General features: G+C 44.9%; 1 protein-coding gene across 1 annotated transcript in view; it reads left to right on the top strand.

Annotated features, from left to right (window-relative positions):
* Window positions 1–2,973: 2,973 nt before the first annotated feature.
* Window positions 2,974–14,108, top strand: part of LOC144756315 (natural cytotoxicity triggering receptor 3-like) — a 114,569-nt gene continuing 103,434 nt past the window's right edge. The window contains exons 1-3 of the mRNA XM_078646011.1: window positions 2,974–3,232; window positions 5,754–6,104; window positions 13,903–14,031. Coding sequence (XP_078502137.1) covers window positions 3,157–3,232; window positions 5,754–6,104; window positions 13,903–14,031 — 556 coding nt within the window. The 5' untranslated portion in view covers window positions 2,974–3,156. The remainder of the gene's footprint in view (window positions 3,233–5,753; window positions 6,105–13,902; window positions 14,032–14,108) is intronic.

Here is a 14,108-nt window from a genome sequence, read left to right as displayed (position 1 = left end):
GTCACCTCCACTACCATGGTATTTCTGTTTTACCTTGGTGCGGACCCATTTGTCTGCCTTCTTTCCCAATTCTTGGGGAGAGGTCAGATCAGAGTCCTCCAGGTACTTGTGTACTGCTGCAAATGTTGGTTCTGACAGTTATTAAGGATGTGCTCCCTCATTATCAGACCGTACAATCCTTCATAGTCCTGTACCTTGCTTCCATGAAGCCAGCCTTCCAGAACATTGATAGCACTATCAATTAAATTTAGCTAGACCTGGGTGTGTGCCTTCTGGGTGTCTCTGAACTTAATTCTGTATTGCTCAGTGGTTAAACCAAACCCATCACTGAGTGCACTCATCAGTACTGAATAATTGTCAGCATCCTCTAACTGCGAAGAGGCCCCTCCTGGTGAGAAGGGTCTATCCTGCTCAAGTTCCTAGTATCAAAAGATTTTCCCTGACTCTAGGGACACCAGGGCTGCCGCCATAGGTCTTTAGTCTCAGATATTTCCTAGCTTTTTGGACTTCCAGGGCCTCCTTGTTAAGGGCCAACTGATCTTGCCTAAGCTTGAGTCTAACTCTCTCAAGTTTGATCAGGTGGTATTCTCTCTCCAAGGAGTCCTCCCACTGACTAGAGATAGAGGTCCCTGTGGACTGTCCTGAAGCATTGACTCAGCAGATGGAGACCCAGATCTCCTCTGCCTACTCTGAATCCCTCCCAGGAGGAGTAAAGGGGGACCTACTTCTTGGGAACTTCTCTGTGGCATCTGTGCTATTCCCTGGTTCAGAGTTCACCAAGATGGTTCCCTCAGACTCCTCTTGGTCATGCTCAGAAGTAGGATCACTAGGAGAAACCCTTTCCGACCCTTCTACTGAAGCATCCCCACCCACTCTATCCTGATCTCCTGCCCTGTCAGGGTTCTAGATATCATCTAGGATAAGCATCTCTAAGAGATGCTTAGTAGTTGAATTGCTACCTGTTTTTAACTTCCTAGAGGTTTACAGGGTCCTTAGTTCCTGGAACTTAAGATCATTATATCTAGAAGACTCGGGTACACTAGCATCCCCAACTAAAGACATTGTCACTTGGTGTAGTGTGGTGTTGCACCTACCTAACCTAGTGTAAACTAAACCCCCTAAGATTGAAGAAAGGGTTGTGCCAGACCCTTAACAGCCAATCTACAAGTTCAGTAGAACTTACTTAGTCTATCTAAATAGTATATGTGCCTAATGCTAGTGATGTTTTTTCAATTAATCCACACCTAGATAAGCTGGTAAAAAATGCAGGCTTGAATCCCAACCGCTGCACACCAATGTGAGAGGCTGGCTTAGTATATGGTGCTCACCTATGTAAGTGTAGCACCCTGCACTAATCCAGAAAGCACTTATGGTCATTTTAGTGGTTTTAGATAACCTTAGAAAGCTCTCTAAGTGGTAGCTGTGGAGAGCACCCTTCAGGCTTAGTCCAGAAGGAGTTTAAAACAGCTTGTTTTACCAGTACTTAATCTTGTGGTATAGGTTAAGTGAAATAGAATCACACAGTGTAGTTATAAAAATAGGTATTTTATTACAAACACTCACTAACACATTGTAGTATCTCCTACCCAGAGATCCAATCACAAAACACACAATACTTAGGAAATAGAACATGTAACCAGCACAAATACCATGTGATCTCCTGGGGGAGACCACAAAATATACTAAAATAGTGGGATGCAAACCTTGACTCAAGTTGGGAATGGACCCAGAAGGCGTAGAAGAGCCAGGGACCCAAGGAAGCACTCTAGGTGAGTATATAGGGAGCCCACAGAGGTCATGTGTGGAGTGTGAACACGACCGCATGCTCAATGTCTGTCGATGGGTAAGTCGCGGTTGCAGTTTTAAAGAAGAAGGACCCTTCCCACTGGGCCCTGAAGAAACTCAGTGGAAAATGGAAGGTTGGAGAGCCACCCCACTCGTAGATACCCCAGGAACCAGGATACCTACAACAGAGAAGCCGGGTTCATAGGTGTTAAGTGACAAACTCACTGACTCAGCCTGCCTGGCCATGATCTAAACTCCCCCCCCCAGAATTCATCTTCCTGTCACACTGGTATTCGACCAGCTCCATGGCCATACACCTCCTAGACACTACGGTCAGCGCCAAGATGCTCCGTGGAGTGTAAGTTGCGCTTTATAAAAATAAATTACATTACATTACATTACATCGGAAACTGCCGTAGACCACAATGATGGACTTCACGAAAGATGCGACTGGAGAAGAAGACAAAGCTGTTCTCGAGCTGTCTCACGTCAGATGTCGAAAGCCTAGGGGGTAAGTGTCTGGCCAGGGCACCAACAAGCAATGGCAGTGGCAGGCAGACCCTGATGCAGAGGTCTAGCCCGGGACCAGGGTTCAATTCCCCGCCTCGGTGGGTCTTGGGCTCAAAAATTCCACGGACCTGATAATTCTCGCCTATTCCAATCATGGAGTTTTTTTTTACTATAAAAGTCGCATACATACATTCATACATACACCAGGAGACAGGCGTGACCATGTGATAGGTTCACGCTATAAAAGTTGCATATGTACATTCATACATACGCTAGGAGACAAGCCGTGACCATGTGATTGTTGCTCACTCTCAGAGCCTGGCTACCAAGTGTGCAGAGCCTGGCTACCAAGTGTGATGGGGTAGGTAGCCATTCTTGTCGTTTGAAGTAGGACGGGTCATTTCAGAAGTGGGGAGATGCATGGGCAGTCTGAATCACCTGTTATTTTCCTTTCTCTGACCTGGTGCTGGGTTGAGTCTTTAGTTCCAGTTTCTTCTTGGCTCTCAAGGGACTGTGGACCGCTAGAGTGTACTCGGCTTCCTCAAAGCCTGGGTCGGCTAAGGCTTGACCCACTTGTAATGGTTGCCTTCCTTGTCCGTGCTGATGAAGATGAGCGACTAGCTTCAGTCTCTCTAGCTTCCGCTTCTTTCACACCCTGACCTCAGCCCTCACCGCTCCTCTCAGCCTGTTGACTGTTTGCGCAACAGAAATACCATATATATCCTTACATGCATACCCCGATGTGCCAAGGGTGTCTCCCTTGTAAAGTTTGCAGCCAGATTTTTTTTTTTTTAATGAAAAGAACCTAAAACTCGTAGTGAGCAGCAAGCAGAGTAGCAAAACCGAGGCGAAGGAGAAAGGATGCCGCCTGCAGCCGGGGGAAGCATGCATCTCAGAACGGCGGCCCTGAAGTTCTTGCTGTGCGTTGCAGAGCTCGGTAGGATCGATTCGCTGCACACATTTTGTCTCACTCTGTCCATCTGACTCTTGGCTTGACTGACAAAGCTCTTTGCACTCCTACGATCAACTTACACTCGCAAATATCCTTTACTACAAGCGTAAAGCGACTTTTGCTATTCACAGTATATGGTGTAACACTGCTAAAAACAAATTAATCATGCATGCATTCTTTTTCATGTGTTTAAGTCTTCTACCGGGAGCGGGGATTGGGAGATCCAGGGCGCCCTGGCGAAACAAAATTTGCACCCATCACATTTCTTCTCCTTACTTGTCTATGTATTGAAAATTTGGGAGGAGCAAGAGGGGGGTGATGGGGCAATATTAACGCTATGAAATAAACACAAAAAACAGACAAGGGCACCAGGATGGTGCCTGCTAAAGGCCGACCCTGAATCTGCCCTTAAAATCTGGGATTCCCGACAAACCTACTTGGGTGTGTGTATTCACAGTTTTTTGCTTGAACCTTTCTTACAAAGGTCGGAGTAGCTCAGCTTGCAGTTTACAAATGGAAAGAAAACACCCTAAACTAGGCTTTGGAGGTTTCCGTGCAGGAAAACAGATTTTTCATCGTTGGGAAAAAAAATGGACAGCTCAATCGCACCCAGACACATTTTTCGCATTTGTAATTGTGAATTTCTTTACTAAGAATTCACGATCCTTCACTGCCACCGTTTCCCGGGGTATTCTATGCAACCTTTAAGAATTCGAGATATTCTCAGTCTGCGTCCAGGCTTTGTTTAAATGTTTACTTGTTATGAGTGGGGCCTCTGTACCTTTCACCGTCGGCGTGTCTGTTTATTCATCAACCTTTCCGTTGCTCCCCCCGCCTGCCATCTTCTGCTGACCACTCGAGTCCTCTCTTTTCTCCCACGCTTGGCAAAGAACAAGGGGCAGCTGAGCTTTGGGCGTTTTTTTTGTTGTTGTTTGAAGTTTACAATGTCACTTATTTATTATTTTGATATTTATGGAAGTAAGAGTGCTCATAAGCACACACATTTGACCGCAAAAATATCCCCATCGTGAATATGGCACTAGGGTTCACAGGCATATTTTTAGTAGAATAAGGTTTAAGAGGCTAAAGAGGCGCGGGGCCAAGGCGGTGGGGGGTGAAAAGCGGTGCGAGGTGAAGGTAGTGCGTGGTGAAAAACGGTGCGGGTGCGGGGTGTATAGAGAATTTCCGAGCACAGCATCCAGTGATACAGTAACTACAATGGGGGTGCCACTATAAAGAGAGGTATGACTTTTACTACTGAGGTTATGGGGCACACTGGAAGTCACGGGGTACCAGGAAGCATTTCTAAAACTAGGCCTTATTGTGGCGAAGTTAAAAAGATTCATTGGACAGAAATGAGGCATGAGTGGAAATGCAGTATGGACCGGTGACAAGATTTGAGGGCGTGCATGGAGCATTGTGTGAGAGGGGACACTGTGAGGATGGCAATGTGTTTATATGCACGTTCTGGTCGTCAGGGTTGAGGACTGTGAAAGACTGGTGAATTGTAGGTACTCTGCGCAACAGCAAAGTTCATTCTAGGTGTTAGCTATGTTATATTGTAAAAAAAGGAACTTTCCAGTGTCGGGCACTTAGACGGCTGTCATTCATTTTATCATGCCATGAGTTGTCTCCTGCCACAAGGTTTATTACACAATTTAATAAAAAATGTTTTGTAAAAAAAAACACCAAAATATTCCCACATTTAATCTGAACGGGGCACATTCTCTTCCTCCCACTTAATTAGCTTCATTTTTTTTGTTACATTTGTGAATGTGAAAAGCTTCCAAAATGAGTGCATTGTTGCATGAGTTTTAACAACTACCACCCTTCAACTCAATCTCCAGATCGTCCAGCTTTCCTTTGTGAGTCTCCATGTAGAGAGGTATCCCAGCCACAGGTCAACGATGTCACCTGTAGGAAGAGACATGTCCCAGCCCCGGATCAAGGATGACTCCTGTAGGAGAGAGGTGTCCAACTGCTCTCTTTGACTGCCCTTTGGAGCCCCGACACAGCCTTGTCTTAAATGGCTTTTAAATAAAGGAAAAGGGCCACCAAGATCCTGCTCTACATGCTGTAATTTATACTCCTTGTCCTCTTTTCTGGAAATAGGAAACTGTTGATGGACCAAAGGTCCAAGGCAATGTGGTCAACTCTGTGATGTCATCATATGTCAAGGGTGCATGATGTTACTTTCTCTCCTTGTGATATATTGGTGAGTCTGTGTACCTGACCTGGACTTTCCCATCCACGTTGTCTCTCTGCTGCCAGTACATACAGTAGCTGTAAACAGTTAATATAAAGCTACTCGAAACTTCTTCTTCATTCTTTGTCTACCCTTTCTTGGTCCCCGAAAATGATCTGACAGTATTCTGAGTGATAATGCCTTCAGTTTGGTTGGGTCCTCCAGCTTTATCTGTTCTCACCTGTAGTGTCCGGCCGCCATTCTTTCTTAGAGACCTGTAAGTACTCTGTGTTCAAGTAATCTATACCCTTCTTGTTGCAGGAATCCCAGCCTCAGGGCTCACAGTAAGCCAGCCTGCAGTTGTAAAGGCCGAGGCAGGAACCAATGCCACCCTAGAGTGTTCGTACTCCTTCAGTGGCAATGAAAGTTCAGGCGTGGGCCAGTTTATGTGGTACAAGAATTCCACCACCCTTGCAAAGGTATCCAACGAGAGTGCGGAGTACCAGGGCAGGATCTCCAGCACCGACGCGCAGACATTCACCCAGAACAGAAAGGCAGATATCACGATCCACCATGTACACATCAACGACTCGGGGCTGTACCTGTGCGAGGTGGAACTTCTCAGAAGTGGCAAGGCGTTGGGGAACGGCACAGAGCTTCTGGTGGAGAAGGGTAAGATGGTCGAAAGATCGTGCAGTGTGGTCCGTGAACTAGGGGCCAGATGTAAGGTTTTAGCGCCCACAAAGCCTGCAGGGAGAAAAATGCAGTCTTTGCAAGCACAAAAACCACAATCACAATTTACAAAATATTCCTTGCCAGCTGCAAATGACTTTGCAACTAGCGGCGTTCACGCTGTGAATCCTTGTAACTCACGAGGATAAGTGTCAGTCGTTTGGAAATGTAGAAGTGACATCGGAAAGTGTGTGATACTCCTGGGCTTCTGTCCATGCCACAGGTCCACTTTCTGACTGTCAGCCACAGGCACTGGGGTGGGGAGGGCGTCGACCAGTGGTCCATGAGATACTTTCATGCTCTTCCTGATGTCCCTTTGTATACTGAAGCTTTTTTTTTTTAATTGGATCTTGGTCTGTGTCCCTCGCTTTCCTCCATCCCTGCCTTCACAGACAAATTCCTGCCTTAATATTTGGCTTGGGGCAGGATTTCTGTGACTCTGCGAATGTCCTTTTGCGATGTGGTAGGCTGTTACATGCGATACAGTGCAAAACAAGAATGAGGTGAAATCAGTGAGTGACTGCACTGCAGTCTGATCTTCGCACATCTGCCCGAGGTTTGTATTCATGAGTTGTCAGTCTGGCTTGCAGCAAACAGATGTTTTGCAATGGCCGGTTTTATGAGCCAATGTCTGCAGTTTCACCCATGATTCTTCAAGGGAACAGATGGCACATAGGTGGCTCGTAGTATTGCTCCTGGTAGCAATGGTGAGCGGTTGGTAGATGCGTGGGTGAAGGGTGTCAGCTGTGGGGAGAATTGAGGATCATGCGTTAGGACCAGAGGGATTCCTGTTACGTCACAGTAAAATATTCGTTGTGGTTAGGCATGTCGGTGGCACAGCAATACCTGTGAGATTGTGTACATAGCAGGCATTTTATGAGGTACTCATCTAGCTGCACACTACAGGCGCACCACAAACAGGAAAGCCTACGAAGCTAGTCTGAAATTACACGGCATACACAGCCAGTGCCGTTTTAACGCATGTGCATGCCAGGCAGTTGCCCGGGACCCACACACGCATAGGGACCCCATGCAGATCAGAATTTAACACTCATTGCAGGCAGGTTATGCCTGCACAGCGTGCGTGTGAAATCTCTTGAATTTGATATATCTTATAAGGGGGCTCTTATCATATTCCATTGCCAAATGACTGTGTTCATTCGCTTTTGTGTGGAACTTTTTTTTAATTAACTTCCTCTGGCTGCAGGTACTTACGATACTTCTCCTAAAGCTGTTCACACTATTTAAGCCCCATTCACTGTCAAGATAAGATCTCTTCCCATGGAAAATGCAGACAGCTTCTAACAGTATGCGGGAATTCTTGATTTTTATTACTTAGTTGTGTAAAGCCTCTTTAGCCTTAGAACGTTTGTGGCATTTCCTATTCCTGTCTCAGTACCGTTCTTTGTGCTTTGTAGGCATTATCGGATTGATTTTTTCAACTTAATATAGTATGGCATGATAATCAAATTCTAAATGTTGTAATAAGCATTGCATGTTAAAAATAAAGTTAATATACAAGAGCAATGCTATATTTTACTATTAAACAGGCAGTCACAAGTGCAATTATCTAGCAAGCACTAGGGTCATGATTTCAATAGTGCCGCAGGTGCTGTGGCACCAGGACCATAAGCTCCAGTCACCCCACTAAACACAGATTATTGCTATATTTTACAACTAAGCAGGCAGCCAAAAGTGTAGTTGTCTTTCAGGCACTAGGGTCATGATTTGTATGGTGCAGCAGGTGCAGTGGCACCGGCCCAAAAAGTTGTCAGAACTCCTCTAAACAGGCCAAACGGAGGCAGGCAGATCACACTGCATTGTTCTGAGCACACACCAAGTGTCCCACAGCTTGCCCGGGACCCTCCGTCTTGCCTAAGGTGTATTTCTCTGCTCATCTTGGGGTCGAACTGTTGGCCTGCAACCATCCAGGTGCAGGTTTTTGAGCTTTGAACGGCCATCCTTTATTAGAAAGGAGGTCTCGAGCCCCTGATAGGGGCACCATTTCACTATTTTCTGGTCCTGATGAAATGCTGCCCGACTTTTGGGCTTACCAGGCACGAAACATGTTGACCTTGTGTTGTTAATAGCTATCCTGGCACTCTGAGCCCACACAATAGCACCACTGTTTTTACTTAGTCCTGGTACCCTCCTCCTATAAATAGTTTTTTCGAGGATACCAAAGACTATATTAGATTCCACTTACTTTTTTTCACTTTCATAAGCCCTCTCACATGCATCCACCATAACAGCATCAGCATATCAAAAGATCTCCAAAGAGCTCCCAGGCCCGTCAGGCATTGCAGCGCCCAGTGATGAAACATGACACCCTAACAGGTGTGTGAGGGCATCCCAATCTGACATTCAGGTTTCCCTGCGACATTAGTATCAGCCGTGTGGTTCAACTCCGTGTGACCACTTGGCCTTTGCGGAACTACTCCGACCTTGATAATTATTGAGTTTATCTTTGGGAGGAGCATAGGTGTAGGACCTCATTAAACATTGAGCTCTTCCATTCCTTCTTAAAATTATAGGCAGGGGCACAGGGACCATAAGATCCAGGCACTCCACTAAACGCAGACTATTGATATATTTTACAACTAAGCAGGCAGCCAAAAGTGCAGTTGTCTTTCAGACACTGGGGTCATTATTTGAATGGTGCAGCAGGTGCAGTGTCACCAAGCCAAAAAGTTGCCAGAATTCCGCTAAACACCTAATATTGTTAGATTTTACTACTAAACAGGCAGCCTCAATTGCAGTTACCTTGCAGTTTGAAAGGGGCTTGATTTAAATGGTGCAGCAGGTGCAGTGGTAAAGGGGCCAAAATGTGTCATAATTCAGTCACAAGTGCAGATATTTTGCAGGGCAACAGGGTCATTATTTGAATGGTGCACCTGGTGAAGTGGCACAGGGCTCAAACATTGTCAGAACTCCTCTAAACACTTAGGGCCAAATGTATTAAGGTTTTTTGCAGGTGGAAATGGGGTTTAGACCCATTTGCGACTGCAAAAAATCTGTGGCCCGTGTACTAATCCTATTTTGCGAGCCGCAAATCAATTTTTGACTCGCAAAATAGGATTAGCGACTCGCTATTAGGAAGGGACATTCCAAGATAATCTCTTCCTAATAGCGACTCCGTAAGTTATGTAAGAATGTTTTACGACCGCAATTGCAGTCGCAAAACACTTTTTACCACCCTTTTCAGAAGGGTGGTAAAGCACTGGCAAACGGAAAGTGGTCCCCAGTGGACCCCTTCCCCTTTGTGAATGCATGCACAAATATTTTTTAAGGGCAGGCAGTGGTCCCAGGGACCACTGCCTGCCCTTAAAAAATGAAACTGAAAAGTTAAAATTTTCTTTTTTAAATGCATCCCGTTTTCCTTTAAGGAAAACGTGCTGCATTTAAAAAAAGGAAAACGTGCTGCATTTAAAAAAAAAAAAAACAACTTGATTTAAAAGCAGTCCCAGATATGGAGGTCTGCTGACCACAGCAGGCCACCATCCCTGGGAGTGCCAGCCATTACCAATGGGGTCTCAAATTACGACAGCCTCATTAATATGCATGAGGCATGCAATTTGCGACCTCATTGGGAATTGCAAACAGTGTCTCTGACACTGTTGTGCATCCCAATTAGCAAGTCGCAAATTGCGAGTCACAAATGTGACGCAATTTCCGACTTGTTAATTGGCAGGTCGTACATCTGGTAGTCACCGCCGGCCCAGCGGGGGCGATCCGCTCACCATCCTTGCTGCAAAGACCCCCGCCATATTACTATGGCTGGGGGTCCGCGGCGGACGGAAAGACCGTCTGCCGCTTTTCCGCCCGGTCGACAAGTCGACCGGGCGGAAAAGGGTTCAATATGGTGGCGGTGTCTCTTAGACACCGCCAGCCATATTAAGATGTGGGCGGGAACATGCCTTTCCGGGCCTGTTGCGGGCCTACAGGGACTCTGGGAGGTGGGGGGTGCACATGGCGGGTACCTATGGTACCCCCCTGCATTTCAATGTACAACGTAGCAGGCACCGCCCGTTGCCTGTCACGTTGTGCATTGAAAAGCACAACATGCATTTTGCATTGCGGCAGACGGCGCTTTCAGCACCGCCCGCCGCAATGTCAGAAATGCGGGTTGTGCCCGCCAGTGTGGCGAGTGCATCCTAATGGGATGTGCGGGACCGCCGCACCCTTAGCGGGCGGTCCCATTTCCCACTGCCACACTAGTGAGCCCCTTAATATTGCTATATTTTACTACTATGCAGGTAGATACAATTTCAGTTACCTTTCAGTTAAAAGGGGCTTGATTTGAATGGTGCAGAAGGCACAGTGGCACCGGGGACAAAAGCTCTAAGGACCCCACTAAACATAGAATATTACTAAATTGTACTCCTAAACAGGCAGTCACAAGTGCAGTTATCTAGCAGGCACTAGGGCAAGGATTTCAATGGTGCTGCAAGTGCAAGTCCTCTAATCACCAACTATTGCAATATTTAACTACTAAATAAGCAGTCACTAGTGCAGTTACCTTGCAGGCACTAGGGTAATGATTTCAATGTTGCAGCAGATCCAGTGACACTGGGGCCCAAAGCTCTAGTAAACCCTCTAAACACGAAATATTGCAATATTTTACTATTAAACAGGCAGTCACAAGTGCAGTTACATTGCAGACAGCAGGGTCATGATTTGAATGGTGCAGCATGTGTAGGCTGTCCTGTTTTCAGTTTCTATTTTTGGTAAATTCTGGTGGGGTTTTTTCAGTGTTTTCACTATCTTAAAAAACAGTTGTTATCAGTGGGTACACATTTTCACACCACTAAAAACAACAGAAAAAGTGTTTTTCCGGTTTTTATGGAACGTTTTGCTTTTATCATTGCTTGCTTTCTGCACTGAAAGAACATGGTATATAGACAGTGTATGTATAGTGTATATGACGTCCAAAGAGATTTTTGCAAATTAATCCTATTGTAGTACACCCTACAATACTTCTTCAGTGAGTCTTTGGTCATGTGCGCTCGCGCTTTCCTTCCCATGTAAACGTCTGTGAAAAGGCCCTCTCAGCATTCATAGCCCCTTGGGCTGAGAACCGTCAGCTAAGGGGCATTGTTGGGATGACTCTTTCCTTGATGCCACATAAAGCACGAAGTGATAAATATTTGCGTGCACCAGAATGGACTAAAAAGTCAATAGCATCCCTCATTAACTCTGAAGATTGTAAAGATGCTTTCAGCATACCATCTAACAAGTGGCAAGAATCTCCTACAGGGAATCACTTCAGCTCGGGTATAAAAATAATAATAATAATCCACATTTGTAAAGCGCACAATCACCCATTAGGGTCTCTAGGCGCTGGGGGCCGTCGGGAAGATTAAGCAAGATATTGCCCAGAGTCACATGGTGCTGGGCTAACCTGCCGCCGGAGCCGGGGATCGAACCGTGATCCCCAGATTCCAGCGTCAGGCGCCCTGGCCGCGGCGCCACACCTCTTCCACCATATCAATTTTGACAGGTCATCACACAGTTTTAAAACACGTAGCTGAATGACTACAAATACAAACAATATCACTCCAATCTTTGTTGAACTTGTAAAGAGCCTTTTTTGCAGAGCATAATAAGTGACATTGAGTTCCATGTTTTCCAAAAGTCTGGGGTCACGTTTTCACCACTATCCCAGTTGCTTAGTGATATATATACTTGTAACTATATCTTGCATTTAATGTTTAAAACCTGAGGTGTTGGCAATTCACCTACTATCAATACTGACCCACTAGAAACTATGGTCTGATATATTAAGGGTTTTTACCCATTCTCTGCGGGTAAATGTGATGACACATATTAGGAAAGATTTTTATGAAACTAGCCATTTTATCTATCAGTGAAAGAATCAAATGCAGCCAAAATATCAAATATGAGTTTGATATGTCCTGATTCTCTACAGTTTATAAAATAATTAAACTAAACCTAAAAGTGAAACTAACCCTGCATCTTTAGACCAAAGGCCATACAACTGAAAAAAGTCAAAGGAAAAATAAACAATATTTTAGTGGCATCCCTAAAGAACAAAACTCAAGCAGAATAATGTTAGCCAGTTTTTCTTACTGCTAGCTAGTATAACAAAGTTACATTTTATTGACCCCTTCAGTAAGAACAAAATTACTCTTTCACTTTCTTTTACCTTTCTTTGAATGCCATTTAGTTTGTGGTTGTGCAGGTTTATATGTTTTCACCGGTGAGGGCTATTTTTCTTTCAGTGGGGTTTTATCAGTTATTATAGGGTTAAACCTAAAATCCCACAGCCTAAGCATGTGCAATGGCACCGGGGACAAAAGTTGTCATAACTCCTCTAAACACCAAATATTGCTATATTATACTACTAAACAGTCAGTCACAAATGCAGTTATCTTGCAGACACTTGGGGTATTCTTTGAATAGTGCAGCAGGTACAGTGGCACGGGGTTCAAATGTTGCCAGAACTCCTATAAACACATAATATTTCAATTACATCTATTAATTCTATTATTTTCCTCTTTCAGTTCATTTTTCAAAATGTTGTATTACTTACACGCACTATCCCACTAGTAACGGCACAATATATTGCCCTTTTGTATATAAACAAGTCATAACACTTTAACAGGCTTTCTGTAACTTACATTGTACAACTACTCAGCAAGCTACAACTTACAGCAAAAACAGCTTATTATTAATCACAAAGGCAAAACCTAATGCATTTACCAATGCAAGTTATTCCTGTGAGTGGTTGTGTAGGCAGGGCCCAGTGCACTGCTTTGCTCGGGGTCCTCTGATGATGTAAGACAGCCCTGTACACAGCCCATTACTGACCTACGCAGGACTTGCATCATAATTTAATAGGTGGCACTCCGGCCAGTACACAGGACACAGGAGTTGGCCTGTAGGCACAGTGCAGAATAGATTGCACCATAAAACTATCACTGGCAACACTGTAGACATAATGCTAAACATTGAGCCACACAGGAGTTACACTGTAATTACACTGTAGATACAGTATTCAGTAGTAAACAACACCTTTATTGCACTCCTCGCAGTCGCCCAGATTCATGGATTTTCAGAGCCCCAGGCAAGCTGTCTCAATGTCAGCTCAGTGTTTTTATCTCCCTGAGCAATAAGGCTGTGTTCACGGCCAATGGTTCTTTCTGGCAGCCTATTGAGGGGGTGAAGTAAATGTCTGTGGTCAGCACTTTTAATGTAACACTGGAGCACGTGGTAGTAGATACTAACCTCAGTGGAGAAAATATTCCAGATTTACACTGTAAATACACCAGAGATAAAGTAAGTAGTGGAGTAGTACATGAGATACAAAACGCAGTACAGAGTGATACCGGTGTTACATTGTAATTACCGCAGAGATACAGCAAGTAGCAGTGGAGTAGTTCAGGAGATACAACACGTGTACAGGGTGATACTGGAGTTACATTGTAATTACATCAGAGATACAGTAAGTAGCAGTGGAGTAGTACAGGAGATACAGTGGTAAATACATTGTAGTTACCCTGTGAAGACACTGCATGTTCAATGTTCAGCATTTAACGACACTGGAGTGTCACTGTACGACTGTACGTACGCTGCTTATAAACTGCTCAGTACTTCACCTCGGTAGAACTACATTGTACACTGTAAATATGCACTAGATACTTAATAACATAAACTGACTACACAGAAACGTCTTAACACTTGTGCTCAGTGGTCGTTTTCTGACTTTTCCTTGCAGTTGTGGATGAAAAAGGGACGGCGAAGCCTGGCCTGAAGCCCATCATCGTCACCACGCTGGGTGTGACCCTGGGCACATTTCTGGTGTTGGCTGTCAGCATCCTGCTCTGCATCGCACGCATGAAAACAGGTAACCACACACACCACATCTGGTGAAGCGATCTAATTTTGGAGCACATCTGTAACCATAGCTTGTCTTTCATAGTA

This window comes from Lissotriton helveticus, chromosome 5_1 (genome assembly GCF_964261635.1).
Source record: "Lissotriton helveticus chromosome 5_1, aLisHel1.1, whole genome shotgun sequence".
Taxonomy (NCBI): domain Eukaryota; kingdom Metazoa; phylum Chordata; class Amphibia; order Caudata; family Salamandridae; genus Lissotriton; species Lissotriton helveticus.
The sequence above is the reverse complement of the archived record's forward strand: the minus strand, read 5'-3'. Positions and strand labels throughout refer to the sequence as shown.